The following is a 15,008-nucleotide window of genomic DNA, read 5'->3' as shown; positions in this document are numbered from 1 at the left end:
CATGCGGCCGCACTCTGCGCCAGTTGGAGCCTCCGAGTGCACCTCAAGGGGAGCCCCATGTAGAGAGCGTTACAATAGTCCGGACGAGAGGTGACGAGGGCGTGAGTGACTGTGTGTAGAGAGTCCCGATCTAGAAAGGGACGCAACTGGCGGATCAGGCGGACCTGATGAAAAATCCTCCCGGTCACGGCCATCAAGTGCTCTTCTAAAGACAGCCATGAATCCAGGAGGACGCCCAAGTTGCGAGCCCTTTCCGTGGGGGCCAATGATTCGCCCCCAATAGTCAGCGATGGCACCAGCTGACTATATCAGGACATTGGAAACCACAGACACTCAGTCTTGGATGGGTTGAGCCTGAGCCTGTTTCTCCCCATCCAGATCCGTATGGCCTCCAGGCACTGGGACATCACTTCAAGGGCATCGTTGGGGTGGTCCGGGGTGGAGATGTACAGCTGGGTGTCGTCAGCGTACTGATGGTACTTCACCCCGAAACCACGGATGATCTCGCCCAGTGGCTTTACATAAATGTTGAACAAAAGGGGCAAGAGGACTGACCCCTGTGGCACCCCACATATGAGGGGCCTCGGGGTCGACCTCTGCCCCCTGTCAACACAGACTGTGACTGGTCGGAGAGAAAGGAGGAGAACCACCGTAGTACGGTGCCTCCCACTCCCAACTCTTCCAACTGGTGCAGTATGATACCATGGTCGATGGTATCAAAAGCCGCTGAGAGATGTAACAGGACCAGGACAGAGAAGCAACCCCTGCCCCGAGCCTTCAGAGATCATCCACCAACGCGACCAATGCCATTTCCATCCTGTACCCAGGCCTGAAACCCAACTGGAACGGATCTAGATACGACGTTTCATCCAGGTACTGGGGAAGCTGTCGCGCAACCACACTCTCAACAACCTTCGCAACAAAGCGAAGGTTGGAGACTGGACGATAATTAGCCAATACTGCCGGGTCCAGGGAGGGCTTCTTGAGGAGAGGCCTCACCACTGCCTCCTTCAAGGCAGCGGAGAAGGCACCCTCACCCAATGAAGCATTTATAATCCCCTGGAGCCACCCTCATGTCACCTCCCGGGAAGCCAGCACTAACCAGGAGGGACACGGGTCCAACAAACATGTGGTCGCGTTCAATCTGCCCAGAATCCTGTCCACATCATCTGGGGTCACAGGATCAAACTCATCCCAGATAACATTCTCAAGACCTGCCTCCGTCACCCTCGCTGGACCTACCCAGTCGGAGTCCAGACCTTCCCAAATCTGAGTGATTTTGTCATGCAGATATTGAACAAAATCCTCGGCTCTTCTCTCCAAGGGGTCCTCCCACGCTTCCTGGTGGAGCAGGGAGCGGGTCACCCTAAACAGGGCGGCCGGGCGATTATCTGATGATGCAATAAGAGCAGCAAAATGGGTACATTTTGCTGCTTTTATCGCCACTAGGTAATTCTTAATATGAGATCTTACCAGTGTCCGGTCCGATTCAGAAAGACTAGCCCTCCAACTACTCTCTAGGCATCTTTTTCAGCGCTTCATCTCCCTCAGCTCCTCGGTGAACCAAGCAGCCAGGTGAGATCGGCGCTGGGTCAGAGGCTGCAAAGGCACGACTCAGTCCAGAGCTCCAGCGGCCGCCCTATCCCAGGCGGCCACTAAGTCTCCAGTCGAGGCGTGAGCAAGATCCTCAGGGATTGGCCCAAGCTCCATCTGGAACTTATCAGGTTCCATCAGGCACCTGGGGCGGTGCCATCTTACTGGTTCCACCTCCCTGCGGCGGGGTACCGCGGTTCGAAGGTCAAGGCGAAGGAGAGAGTGATCCGACCATGACAAGGGCTCGGTGACTATGTCCCCTATCTCAAGATCACTCAACCACTGTCCAGAGACAAAAACTAAGTCCAGTATGTTTCCCCCCATTTGCGTAGGGCCATGAATTAGCTGGTTAGCTAGTTAGAAATAATAGCATTCTTCCCTTCGTTCAAGGTCTTGATGTTTCTGCATCTAGAGGAGGAGTGGTTGCAGGGATGGCTCAAGTTGGGATGGATGATGGTTGGACCATCTTCTCAGCCCCTCTGGTAACACCACGGCTCCGCCGGGCAAAGTATTACGCACTCACACAACAGTAGGATCAAACCCGGTTTAATAGTAACTTCGTGGCATTTTACAGTAGGCGCTGAGGTCTGTTTTCAGAATAAAGTCGGAGACACTGAGTGTTCCGCCCACCTGTTTATATAGGGCGTGTGTGATGGCAGTTGTTCAATCAGCATTAAATCCTATCAGCTGTTGGGCTTTGAATCTGCCGCTCGTCCCAATTCCCTCCAGGCGCGGACTTATGAGGTCATCTGCAGCCACCAATCTGCTCGCTCATGGCTGGGTCGTGGGCTTATGATGTCATTCCCAGTTGCCGTTCAGGTCGCCCATCACCTAACTCCCGCCCTTTGTCCGTGTTCTGTCCGCCACCTGTTATCACAGTGGACAGAAAGCCTATTCACAATACACCCCCTCCACCATTCCTAATGTGGTCCCTTTGTTCCATTGATTCGTTGCCAGCCCCTGCAGAGGTGTCTCTTGCTGGCTTGGTGGCGTTGTGTCGAGGGATACTTGACCCTCGACATATGTGGCAGACTGATGGGTGAAGGGGCTGGATTTAGGGTTTTGACTTACTGAGGGAAAACCGGAACCCTCAGATTCGGGTTTTCTCAGATGTGCTAGTTTATCTTCTCTAATAAATGGAACTTTGAGAAATGCCTGTCTCAGAGTTTTTATTTGGAGTTGGGGACTTTCTGGAATGCTGACATACTATGCCAGAGAACTGAAGGAGGTGTACCTGGGGGTTTGGGAAATGGTCTTTCTCTGGGTAGATATAATTCTTTGTTTTCCCCCCTCCGATAAGTGGTAGAGATGAAAAGTATGCCAAATATGTCTAAGATAGGAAAGAAAGCCTGATACCAGAAGGAATTCTGGTTATCTGGCAAGATAAAAAAATTAGGGTGGATACACTAGATAAAGCACACAAATTCTTTGAGCATCACTTTACTGCATATGAAGAACAGGAAAGTAGAGAAGAGATAGAAAGTAAAAGTCAAGATGAAATACTAATAGAAGAAAAGGCTATAGATCAAGAAGAAAGAGAGAAGGAGAAAAAAGAGCAAGCAGAATGAGAAGGTGCAAGAATAAAAAGACACAGAGAGATAAGAACAACTAGAAGGACAAGACCTATATATAAATGAAAAGATGGAAGAAGAAATAAAGATGCTATCAATTAATATAAATGGATTGAATTCTTCCATGAAAAGAAAAAAAAACCTTCACAAAACTACAAAGATTAAAATTGGACCTAATTTGTCTTCAAGAAGTGCATATTAAAAAACAATTTGGCAACCTATTGGAATACCCCAAAATTGGGAAATTATACTTTGCATTAGCACATCAAAAGAAAAGAGGAGTGGCATTATATGTCAGAGAACCAAACAAGTATATGCAGACAAAGGAGAATATTAATGGTTGAGGTGGTAATAAACCATAAACAGATTCTTTTGATTGCAATATTCGCTCCAAACAATAAGCAGGAAGAAATCTATAAAAGACTCCAAAAAAAGATAACAGAAATGGACTATGAAAGCATACATATGATAGGGGATTTCAATGCAATTGTGGGTGCCAAAATAGATTACAGAAGCAGTAAAAAAAGTAAAAAAATAAGAAGGACACTCCCAAAATCCTTTCTTGAAATGACATAAGAAATAGGCTTATAGGATATATGGAGAGACAAACCCAAACCCAAAGACAAACCAATATATATTTTACTCGAATAGACATCAATCATTGTCGAGAATAGATATGGTGTGGATGTCATCAGAAATAAGAACAGATGTCCAGGAGGTAGATATAGAAGTGAACATATGGGCTGGCCACAATCCATTAAAAAGTACATGGAAGGGACAAAGGAAGAAACCGAGATGGACACTGAGCCAAAGTATTCTAAAAGATAAGGAGTTCACACAAGCGATTCAAAAAAAGAAATGGAATTATTCTTTAAAGAAAATAGAAAAGAAGAAACATCAGTGCAAATTATTTGGGACACAGCAAAAGCATACATGTGAGGATTAGCGATAACATATATAGCAAGAAAAAGTAAAAAAAAAAAGAAACAACAGCAAAATACACTACAAGAAGAACTTAAAAAACTGGATATAGAATTGCAGAATGATACACAAAATAATAAGATAAAAGAAAAAATTGAACTAATAAAACTAAACCTAATAATACAAGATGAAATGGCACAAAAAATTAAAATGGCGAAACAAAACTTTTTTGAAAATGCAAATAGGCCAGATAGATGGCTAGCATATAAATTGAAAAAAAAAGAAAGAGAAGAAAATGATATACAAATTGATAGATGATTATTATTAAAAAAATAATCCACAATTTTTTTCAGGAAACTTTACAGTCAAGAAAAAAGGTCAGACGATGCAATAAAACAATATTTGGAAAAAGCTGGCCAACTGTCCTGGCATACCAGAAGGATGAAATGACTGTTTGCCGCCGAACCGGTCCTTACACACCCTGACATGGAACGACAATGGAATTAACAGAAGCAATTAAAAGGCAAAAAACCAATAAAACATCTGGACCTCATGGGCTTCTGGGAGAACTATATAAAAATTTACAAACCAATGCTGGAGATCTATAATGAAGTGCTATTAGAGGCCAAGGTCCCCAACCCATGGACAGAAGCATACATTACCTTAATATCAAAAGAAGATTCAGATCCTCAACAGATAAAAAACCACAGGCCAATATCATTATTAAATGTAGACTATAAAATATATGCCTCTATAATTTCAGAGAGATTAAAAAGATTTCTAAATGAATTTATACACCCTGATCAGAATGGTTTCCTACCTAAAAGACAACTGAAAAATAATGTGAGGGTTATTGTGAATGCATTGGAACTGTAATGATTGCCTCTCCTTCCAACTTAAGAAAGTAAAGACTCTTGAAACGTGGTCGTTCAAAAGGAACCTTTTATTAAGCAGAAGTGATAGCAACCCAGTTAAAGAAAGAGCTGAATACCCTTAGGCAAGACAAGTAGGATTAAAGCAGTAGAGGCCCCTCCCTTTAAGTCAGAATGCAGATTTTAGCCAATACACAAGTGTGAAGATGTTTTCTTTACTAGTTTCCCTGAGAACCCGAGCAAACATGTATTCACACCGTTATCCTTTAAAGTGAAACAACCCACATGGCTATCATAAACATTCCTCCACGTTAAGAGGATCTCAGGGCTTTTTGACGCCAGGATATCGGTTGTAAAATATCTGTTGACACAGGCAATGCTAGTAAATCGAATCCAACTCTCCCCCTTCTCCCAATTTTTTTAAATTTGATTTATATGCTGCCCTTCTCTGGAGACTCAGGGCGGCTTACAATGCGTTAAGCAATAACACATTTGTAAAAATTGATTGGCAGTATCACTCTTAGGGATCTGACAAAGCTCACTCTGAAAAACAGCTAACGTTGACCTTCTTGGGTGTGCAAAAAGCCTTTGATAATATGAACTGGCAATTTACAATACTACAATTAAAATGTATGGACTTTGCTGAAAACTTTGCAAATATGATCCAAGCAATATATTCCAAACAAATGGTGAAAGTAATAGTAAATAGGGATATAACAGAAAATTTTAACATAAGCAAGGGCACAAGACAAGGATGTCCACTATCTCCTTTATTATTCATGTTAACTTTGGAAGTCTTGCTTAGAAAGATCCAACAAGATCCAGAAAGAAAAGGTTTGGAAATGAAAAAAAAGAAAATACAAAGTACAAGCATTTGCAGACGACTTAGTATTCATTTTGGAGCAGAGTTCTGAGAGAATTCCACCTATCTTAAAGTGGCCAAGGTTTGGAAATACATTCCTAAAGTTTCCTTTCAAGATTGCCTCCTTAAAATCTGAGAATTCTTATTTTTAAATGACTGTTTGGTCATCCTTCTAGATCAGTGTTGGTGAACCTTTTCCGCACTGAGTGCGGAAAAGGGGAGTGTGTGCGCACATGCTGGAAACAGGAAGAGCAGATGATCTGGCCACCTGGTCTTCCGGTTTCTGACGTGCATGCATGTGCAAAGACCACTTGTCCGATGAGCATGCGCTGGCCCTGCCTGGCCTTTTGGGGGTTCCTCATGCCTTCCTGTCCCACCCTTGCCTGCCCCCCTCATCCTTGTTGGGGTGGCAGGACCACAACAAGGGGTCCCCTCTGACGACCCGGTTCCACAGCCCTGGATGGGGAGAGAGTTGGGTGGGGAATGCCACCTCCCTCCATTGGAAAGCCGGAGCCCCTTCCTGACTTTGGAGGTAAGGGGCGTTGGCATTCCTGGGGCTCAGGTTGGGGGGCCAGCAGGTGGGAGAGCTTTGCCCCAACTCTGGCCAGGATGAAGTGCCTCCCCAGCCCACCACCGAGAACAAGCCAGCGTAACCCACCCTTCCCAGCTGCTTCCCGGCTGGCGCACCTCTTACCCCTCAGCAGCATCTGCATGCGTGAGGACCTGAGCTCTCCTCTGTCCCTCCTGGGGCAGTTCGCCTTCCCAATGGTGGCTACCCCTCCTTTTCCTCCTGGCTGCTCCAGCATCCCGTCCGGAAGTGGCAGCGCAAGAAACGCCGCTGACCCTCTTCCGGGTGCGCTTCAAGGTCTTGGTTACCACCTTTAGAGCGCTCCATGACTTAGGACCTCGGTACCTACGAGACCGCCTTCTACCACCGGAAGCCTCTCACCAGCCAGTACGCTCCCACAGAGAGGGGCTCCTCAGGGTGCCATCGGTCAAACAGTGTTGACTGGCGGCCCTCAGGGGAAGAGCCTTCTCTGTGGGGGCACCTGCCCTTTGGAACGAGCTCCTCTGGAGATACGGAGGATCCAGGATTTACGCACTTTCCGCCGTGCCCTCAAAGGGGTTGTTTTAATTAGTATGTGCCAAATTTGTTTAATATGTTTTAAATTGTTTTTAAATGTTATATTGTATGTGTTCTATCTTTGGCTGTTCACCGCCCTGAGTCCTTCGGGAGAAGGGCAGTATATAAATCCAAGTAAACCTAAACCTAAACCTAAGCCCCTCGCAGCGGCAGGAGCAGCGGGCAGGACAGCCTTCCGCCCAGCCAGCAAATGCTGCCCTGCTGCCCTGGGCGTCAGTGGCTGGAGGGTTGGGACCACGCAAGAAGCCCACTTGGGCGGGAAGCCCCGGCCCACCCACCCTGTCTGGCAGCTCTGCTCTCCTTGCTCTTTCAGGTTCTGGCACACCAGCCGCTTGGTCTTCACGCATGTGGGAGTGCCGGAAGAGCAGCCGCATGCGCACGCCGAGAAGATGACCTTCCGGTTCCTGGTGCACACATGTGCACTGGCCAGCTGGTCTTTGCACATGCATGCGCACCAGAAACTGGAAGACCAGGTGGCCGGCGTGTATGTGCATGCTGGAAACCAGAATATCATTTTCCTGGCACACGCATCTGCCCTGGGTGGCTGCTCTTTCAGTTTCTAGCACTCCTGCATGCCAGAAACTTCACTCCTGTGAAGACCAGCTATCCAGTGCGCCGGAACCCGGAAGAGGAACAGGCGACAGCTCACATGCCTGGAGAGTTGGCTCTGCGTGCCACTTCTGGCACGCGTGCCAAAGGTTCGCCATCACAGTTCTAGATCATTTAATGTATAGGTGCCTTTTGGCCACAATTCTCATTTTCTGTATATCCAGTTATCCCTAAATTATGCAACTAATACATTTAAAAAATAATAATAACCAGCCAGAGACTTACTGGAGCAATATTGATGATATCGGTCCCACGCAATTGCAGCTGCACAATTAATGCTTGTTAGGGCTGTTAAAAATCCTTGAAAGCCATGAATTTGGCAGCCGTCAGAGCCGTAGGGCCAATATCTGAAAGGGAAGCAATGACACGGTAGGAAAACATGTCAGGAGGAGGACTTGAGCATTTTTTCCCTTAAATGTTAGCAAAATGGACACTTCAGAGATTCTTTCTGGCAGTATTGGATGTCTTCCAGATGATAGCATCCAAAATTCACAGCACGCACTGCTAAAGAGAGTCATGAATTATACAAGGCAATGTGAAAATGTGTCATGTTTTCTCTGGTTCTGAGAATGAGGAAGCAGGTTCTAAACATGGGGACCAAGAAACAAAGTCAAAGCTCCTTTGTTGGAAGGTTCCGAGATGCCGCCTGAGACATTTAAAACAGCCTCACAAAAAAGGGTCCTTAATTCTTTTGGCTACCTCCAACTTCTCCTTTGCAAATGCCTCTTCCTGCCAGTTTTGTTTGCTTTTCTTGAGCCACTTTCGAATGTCTGAATGTGCTATTGTAGGAGATCAATCAGAGTAGAGCTGGAAAGGACCTTGGAGGTCTTCTAGTCCAACCCCCTGCTCAAGCAGGAAACCCTAGACCATTTCAGACAAATGGCTGTCCAGTCTCTTCTTAATAAACCTCCAGTGATGGAGACCCACAACTTCCGGAGGCAACTTCTGTTCCACTGGTTAATTCTCCTCACTGTTCGGAAGTTTCTCCTTAATTCCAGGTTGCTTCTCTCCTTGATTAGTTTCCATCCATCACTTCTTGTCCTGCCTTCTGGTGCTTTGGAAAATGTTGACCCCCCCCCCGTCTTTGTAGTAATCCCTCAAATACTGGAATATTGCTATCATGTCTCACCTAGTCCTTCCTTTCTCTGGACTGGCCATATCCAGTTCGTGTAACCTTTCTTCATATGTTTTAGTCTCCAGGCCTTCAACCATCTTAGTTGTTGTTGTTGTTGTTGTTGTTGTTGTTGTTGTTGTTGTTATTATTTATTTATTTATTTAATTAATTTTTATACCGCCCTTCTCCCAAAGGACTCAGGGCGGTGAACAGTCGGTTGCTCTTCTTTGCACTTTTCCCAAAGTCTCAATATCTGCTTTGTAATGGGGTGACCAAAACTGGATGCAGTATTGCAGACGTGGCCTTCCCAAGGCTTCATAAAGAGCTACTAATGCTTCACGTGATTTTGGTGTTGGGTAGAACATGACTCTCTTGAGGCATCCTCCATTTCTGTCAATATTTATTTTTTATTTTATTTTATTTTATTTCAAATTCATATACCGCACCTTCTCCCAGGGGACTCAGGGCGGTGTACAGCCAGATAAAAACATACAATACAAACATTAAGAACAATTAAAAGAATATATATTAATTTGGCCCCAGTTTAAAATGACAAACTAATTAAAAATTTAAAATTTAAAAATATGTTAAGCCAGCCCGGCTTGATGAAAAAAGAAAGCAGAATATGCGGAATATGCCCACATCTATTTTTTTTCTTCTCAGTTCAACCTTTTTTGCCTTCTTTGGGTATATTTTGGCTTTCCACTTCACCACTCTAAGCTTTTCTGGAGATCTCCCATCCACATATTAACCAGTTCTGACCTGCCTAGCGTTTCTAAGACCAACCAAAACCCTTTTCTGGTGGCAACTTCTCCTTGTCAATTCTGCCTGGCAATAGAACTGCTTTACAGAATAACCTGGCCTCCCTCCCTCCCTCCCTCCCTTCTCCCCCAGACAGGAACGATGTATCTTCAAGTTAGAATGGCCAAAGACTTATATTTGCATGAAAAGTGCCACGAACGAGAAGTTAGGTACTGAAAATGATTCTCTGCTCTGAGGGAGCATCAGTTTGGAGACAGGGCATGCTCAGAGGACACACAGCTCTGCAGTTGTTTCAGTGCTATTTTTAAGCGGAGGCACAAAATAGCCATCTCTCCCAATAAATAAAACCTACCTTAAGAAGCTGGAGAAAGCAGCGATGAAAGCGTTGATGCAAATGCCACAATCAGACAAAGCGAGGTTGAGTATCAGAAAGTTGCCAGGGGTTTGAATCTCCTTGATCTTCCAGAAAGCAACGATGGTCAACACATTCAGAGAGAATCCAAACAAAGCTAAAATATAAAAAAGAATCATTTTATTGTGATTTGTAATTTTGTCTCAGACCCTTACACCAGGTTGATCAGCACAAATCCAAACAACAACAAAGGTATAAAACGCTGCAACTTTGTTTATTCAGAACAATAACTTGTATATCTCATATAGATTAAATATGCAAAACAGTATGGAAAATGTACATTTTCTGTCAATGAACGTTTTATGAATTCTTCATCTGGTCAAGTTCCCCCCAAAAATAAATAATTTAGGCTGCATGACTTAGATGAAGTCCTTACTATAAATTCTGTGACGTCCAACTGTCAGGCTTCTGAAACTTTTTTTTGCTTAGCAATGTAATTTCAGGAAGAAGACCTGAATCCAGTTTGGTCTATGTTGCATAACCATCCCACTTTACCTTCCGTCAGCATCATTGTGCCAAAGCTCATCATTTCGAACTCAGTAAATCCTTCTGGAAGAGAGTCAGGTGCCGACATCTTTGGAGTTGTAAAACCAGACTAACCTAGACTGTACCTTGTCTGTTGCTGTTCTCTCCCTCTCTCCCTCCCTTCCTCTCCCTCCTCCTCTTCCCCTCCCCCGCCTTTCTGCTCTTCAAAACCCCAAGACAATTGCCTCCTGAAAGTGTTTGGCTACTGCCAAATTTAGCTCTTTTGAAAAGAAGGAACAGCAACTATCTGCCTTCCCTTCTCCAGGGTCTCTCGTTCACGAAAGAGAGAATGTCAGAGAGAGAAAAACAGCCACGGCTCGCTCATGATCTGGAACTGGCTTGGTGGTGACTGCTGGTTGAGTCATGCAATCCCTTCATTTCAGAAAGGTATTTCTCATGTGGACACAAAAGCATCTCTCTTTAATCAATGCTGTGGGTGCTTTGTTTGGAAAGAAAGGTCAGGTAGGACCTAGGTTTTACTATGTTTATTAAACAGTGTTTTCACCCCCATTAGGGGTAAACTATTTTTCAACATGAGTTGGACTTCAAAATAAAGATTTCTTGAATGAAACGCAACTTTGGGTGATTCCAGGCAGGTTTTTTGGCAGTCTTATGAAACTAGTTTGCCAGTCTATTCTTGGGAATTATTTTTTCAAGACCCTGGAATTTCAGTGACTCTCCATTCAGGGCCAACCTTCCTTAACCTCTGAGATCAACAAGGCCAGCCAAAGGGTTGTCATCTGAATTTCAAAACTTGCATCTAATATATTATATAAAGTTGCTGTTAAAAGGAAAAAAAAAACTTCTATAAGGCATTAGAATAGCCCAAAGAGATGAAATCTGTTTCCAAAACGAGAACCACAAAGGTCATATCTATGTAAAAAAGAACAGATGTTAATTTACATATATAGATTTAAATTGAAAATCTTTACAGTTTAACATTAACAATAACTATAGCAAGAGGGAATTGCTCAGTTTCCTATCCAGGTGTCTATTTCTCTGAAAGCCCCCCCTCCCTTTTAAAGGATTGTGGCTTTAACGCTCCCTCCAGAGAGGAGGTTGGACTAGAAGACCTCTAAAGTCCCTTTCAACCCCATGATTCCAAGATTTAAATGCCAGACAAAGGGAAGACTCTCTTTAAGCAAGCTTCCAAAATAAAGGACTCTTTTGCATAGTATAATGCAAAGTTCTGTGGTTTTCTAGGATTTTGTGTAGCTCGCTATTAATTCCGAATATTTCACCAAAGTAGATTAGACTGCTACTTTCAATGCAGATGCAGAAAGAACAAAGAAGATTTTCATTATAGACCATCAGGAATCTTCAGATAATACAGTAGAATAAAGCTTTGGTAAATAAATGTATAAACCAACACATTTTATATGCATACATTTACACAAAGAAAGCAGGGTAGATCAAACTTGATCTTCATGACTTATATCTCTAAACAGAAATATCTCTTTATTTCATTTTTAGAAGCCCCCCAACCTAAATGCTTTTACAACAGACAACGATGTTGTAATATTCCTTTGCCATCAAGTGAACCATTTCCGTTTCATGTACCTTTTTCTCTGCCTTCAGGGAAAATCTGTCCAGAAATAGGGTTTTTTTGTTGCTGCACCACTTAATATCTCCTCTATGAATTCACAGAGAGAACATCTTTATTGGCTTGGACAGAAGTAGAAAGGTCAAGTCGCTTGTTAGCAAAGGGAAAGGAAAGTTATTGTTAAGAAGGTGGAAATAACATGGTTGGGGTTATTATTATTTGCCCTACCTCTTAAATAAGTAAATAACTCAATTGGGGTGAACATGCCTGATTCTTTAAGGACTTCTGGTACCTGGATCAGGCGCTGGAGTAGAAAGGGAAGGCCCTCTCATGCTTAATTCTTTCTTAGACTATATACTTGGCAATAGTATTGCTTTGGAGTCAGATGTGGGCCTCACTTCTTAGGAAAAAATAGATGTTAGAGTCATTTGTCTGGAATGGTACTATAGGATCTCCTGCCATGGGCAACGGGTTGGGTCATAAGATCTCCAAGATCCCTTCCAACCCCATTATTCTATGTTCTATTTTATTTTGCCTTTTCTCTATTATCAAGATGGTTTGCACTATCCAACCAAGACAACCATGATACAAGTAAGATACAAAAATAGGCAGATGCATACATCCACGTATGGGGTAATCTTGTGGTCTCTGGACCAGCATTCCAGTGAATATAAGACTCTCAAATTCCTTCCAACTTCAGTGAGAAGATTTTCTTGTTTCTTGTTCTTGTTCTTTCCCATGCTTGTGAACTAAGAAGAATAACAAGGGTTGGAAGGGACCTTAGGGGTCTTCTAGTCCAACCCCCCTGCTTGAGCAGGAAACCATTTCAGGCAAATGACTGTCCAATCTCTTCTTGAAAGCCTCCAGTGATGGAGCATCTACAACTTCCAGAGGCAAGTCATTCCACCGATTAATTGTTTTCACTGTCAGGAAACTGTCCGGAAACCCGAACCCTTAGTTCTAGATTGAATCTCTCTTGGACAATCTTCCACCCGTTACTTCTTGTCCTGCCCTGAGGTGCTTTGCAGAACAGGCTGACCCCCTCTTCTCTGTGACAGCCCTTCAAGTACCGGAAGATCCCAATCGTATCACCCTTCGCCCTTCTCTTCATTAGACTACACATACCCAGTTCCCTCAATCTGGGAAAAGGGGCGTGCATAAGCGCACCAGCGTGCCTACCGTCCCGGTCCTAATCTTCCCTTTTATTCATATCCATTTCATGTATTCATAAAAATGTTTATACTTATATCTGTTATCTAATACATGCTTGATGAAAACATTCAAACAAACAAATAAATAAATAAATAGTTCATTGTACAATTTAGCTTCTAGACTCTAGTATTAAGTACTATGTAATGTATTTTCACACATGAGAGGGAGACGGGGTGAAGGTTCCACAATCAAGAGTTACAACAACAACCACCACCTCTCTTCACTGATATCGCATAGCGTATCACAAACACTTTGAGCAGCGTTGAGTAGGAAGAGATGTTTCTTTAGATACTTCCCTCAAATGTTTTGGAGCCTTGAACACATGTACTAAAATTAAGTGCAGAGTCGACCAAGGTTGTCCAAACTGAAGGCTTTGGAGTATCCATAGGAAAGAGAGATAGTCAACGTATAAGTGTAATTTCTGTCTTAAATTCTTCCTTGTTCCATTCTTAAAGTCTGAAATGGCAGAGAATGGCAGAAACAGCCTTCTGACTCTTTAAAGCAGCCCATCTTACCTTCAACCAGCAGGATTGTGCCAATGGTGAAGACCTCACTTTCAGTGAAACCATCAGGAATAGGATATGCTGAATTAACCATGTTTGCAATAAAAAAGGAAAAGACTCCAGCCCTCCTCCAAGGTCTGGATTTCCCCCAGCTAACTGCCCTGGTCAATTCTTTGTCCTGAATTTTCTTTCTTCCATCCAATCACCTACAAATCTTACCTTCTTAAAGGGCCCGACCACGTGGAAAACCTTACAGAAAAGCTTTGTGTGTTAATCCTAACCCAACAATCCTTGAAAAATTCTTCCTCGTATCCCTCCCATGCCTGGAACTGCATAATGCAAAAGGAAACATTCTGTGCGATCACAAGAAGCCTTTTGTAGAGACAAGTTTTAAGAATGGACCCGGCTAATTCTGGGGGAAAAAAGAGCTAAAAAATACAAGAATGGTGGCCAAAGCAAATACTATGTAATTAGGGAGTCACTAGAAATAAACAAATATGATTAAATCACTAATCAGGGGAACAAAGGAGAAAAGGAGAGGGGGTTTCTTATTGTGAAACAAAGCAAAAATATGCTTTGGAGTCTTTGATGCTATCTCAGCTTGGTTGTTTGCTTGGAGACCTTTCATTACCCAACAAGGTAACATCATCAGTACTAGTGTGTGGAGTTTGATCCTTGTTTATATATAGTAGCTTGCCCTACTTTTGGTAGGGATGTTGTTATCTCCTTAACAGAATAACAGAATAAGAGTTGGAAGGAACCTTGCAGGTCTTCTAATCCAACCATCTACTCAAGCAGAAGACTTTATTACATTCTGGACAAATAATTGTCAAATCTGTTCTTGAAAACCTCCACTGTTGGAGCATTTACAACTTCTGAAGACAAGACATTCCACTGATTAATTGTTCTAACTGTCAGGAAATTTCTCCTTAGTTCTAAATTGCTTCTCTCTTTGATTAGTTTCCATCCGTTGCTTCTTGTCCTGCCTTCAAGTGCTTTGGAGAGTAGATTGACCCCCTCTTCTTTGTGGCAACCCCTCAAATATTGGAAGACTGCTATAATGTCCTTCTTTTCATTAAACTAGACATATCCTCCAGTCCCTTAATCATCTTGGTTACTCTTCTCTGCACTCTTTCTAGAGTATCAACATCTTTTTTTTTTAATATTTCAAATTTTAATTTGAAACAAAGCCGGATGCTTTGTTTCAAATGTCGTTTTACCAAGGCCTTATAAAGTGGTTTTGACACTTAAGGTGATTTTGATTCTGTCCCTCTGTTAATGCAGCCTTTACTATAATTTTGTCTATTTTGTGCTCCCACCAGTTCTATTATTATAAGGTTTGGTTGCATGATAAGCCAGATGTTT

General features: G+C 43.3%; 1 protein-coding gene across 1 annotated transcript in view; it reads right to left on the bottom strand.

Moving 5' to 3' along the window:
• Nucleotides 1–10,434, bottom strand: part of RGR (retinal G protein coupled receptor) — a 28,089-nt gene extending 17,655 nt beyond the window's left edge. Inside the window, exons 1-3 of the mRNA XM_070945982.1 lie at nt 10,356–10,434; nt 9,801–9,957; nt 7,798–7,919 (exon numbers count right to left, since the gene is read on the bottom strand). Coding sequence (XP_070802083.1) covers nt 7,798–7,919; nt 9,801–9,957; nt 10,356–10,434 — 358 coding nt within the window. The remainder of the gene's footprint in view (nt 1–7,797; nt 7,920–9,800; nt 9,958–10,355) is intronic.
• Nucleotides 10,435–15,008: the final 4,574 nt, after the last annotated feature.

This window comes from Pituophis catenifer, unplaced genomic scaffold (genome assembly GCF_029215685.1).
Source record: "Pituophis catenifer annectens isolate HBS135680 unplaced genomic scaffold, rPitCat1.0.hap2 SCAF_6, whole genome shotgun sequence".
Taxonomy (NCBI): domain Eukaryota; kingdom Metazoa; phylum Chordata; class Lepidosauria; order Squamata; family Colubridae; genus Pituophis; species Pituophis catenifer.
Note: the sequence above shows the minus strand (reverse complement) of the source record. Positions and strands in the feature narration are given on the sequence as shown.